Below are 1,119 nucleotides of genomic sequence, written 5' to 3' on the forward strand. Positions count from 1 at the left end.
CCGGAACTGCTCCTTCCACACCTTCCCGCTGCTCTGGCACAGCTCGCGCAGCCGCCGGCAGGTGCTGGAGACACGGCCGATGTCGGCGGCCGTCAGCGAGCCGCAGCACAGGATGTACTCCAGCACCTCACCCGGCAGGTTGACCAGGCAGCTGAGGCCCGCTACCTCCGGCGCGGCCTCCTCCGCTAGCGCCGGCACCACCTCCATAGCGTTGTCGACTGCTGCCGCCGCCATCTTGTCCGCGTACCTGGGGCCGCGCGCGCGCGCGCGCGCGAGGGTTGGGGAGCCCCGCCTGGCCCCGCCTACTGGTCTTGGGGGCGAGTCCTGTGATCGCTCCGCCCACCCGCGGGCCACACCTCCCCTGCATCAGCCGGGGTCCGCGCGGGTGGAAGCGCCAAAAAAGGGAGGACATAATTGCGCTCTGTGCTTGGAGCCGGCAGCGCAAGCCGCCTCTAGTCTGGGACAACAATAGTAGCATTGATTCTTTTAAACGTAATTAATGTTTAAAATTAACAAATAAAAATGGTATCTATTCTTACGCGTGCTGAGCACTTTCTGTGCGCAGTGGACCTTCCCCAATTAACCTACGAACTTTCTCCTCTTATTACAAACGGGGAAACTGAGGCTCGGAGAGTGAGAGGGCTTGCTCAGGATCCCTTGACTTGGATTTTTTATTTTTTCCCGCTTTCGGACGGAGTCTCGCTCTCGCCCAGGCTGGAGGGCAGTGGTGCTATCTGTAATTAGTGTTTAAAATTAACAAAAATGGTATCTATTCTCACGCGTGCTGAGCGCTTTCTGTGAGCATTGAACCTTCCTCATTTACCCTAGGAACTATCTTTCTCGCCATATTACAGACGGGGAAACTGAGGTTCAGAGAGTGAGAGGACTTGCTCAGGATCCCTTGTCTTGGATTTTTTTTTTTTCCCTTTGGGACGGAGTCTCGCTCTCGCCCAGGTTGGAGTGCAGTGGCGCTATCTCGGCTCACTACAACCTCTGCCTCCCAGTTTCAAGCGATTCTCTTGCCTCAGCCTCCGGAGTGGATGGGATTACAGGCGCGCGCCGCCACGCCCAGCTAGTTTTTGCATTTTTACTTTTTTTTTTTTTTTTTATTATACTTTA

The 1,119-nt window shown here is 55.7% G+C and overlaps 1 protein-coding gene across 2 annotated transcripts in view; it reads right to left on the reverse strand.

The window, feature by feature from the left end:
• The window catches only part of FBXO21 (F-box protein 21), a 55,504-nt gene extending 55,234 nt beyond the window's left edge, over positions 1-270 (reverse strand). For both annotated transcript variants that reach the window (XM_011964397.1, XM_011964396.1), the window contains exon 1: positions 1-270. This exon is cut by the window's left edge and continues 1 nt beyond it. In XM_011964397.1, the coding sequence (XP_011819787.1) occupies positions 1-234 (234 nt within the window). In that variant the 5' untranslated portion in view covers positions 235-270.
• Positions 271-1,119: the final 849 nt, after the last annotated feature.

The sequence above is a fragment of the Mandrillus leucophaeus genome, unplaced genomic scaffold (assembly GCF_000951045.1).
Source record: "Mandrillus leucophaeus isolate KB7577 unplaced genomic scaffold, Mleu.le_1.0 Scaffold7, whole genome shotgun sequence".
In the NCBI taxonomy this organism is placed as follows: Eukaryota; Metazoa; Chordata; class Mammalia; order Primates; family Cercopithecidae; genus Mandrillus; species Mandrillus leucophaeus.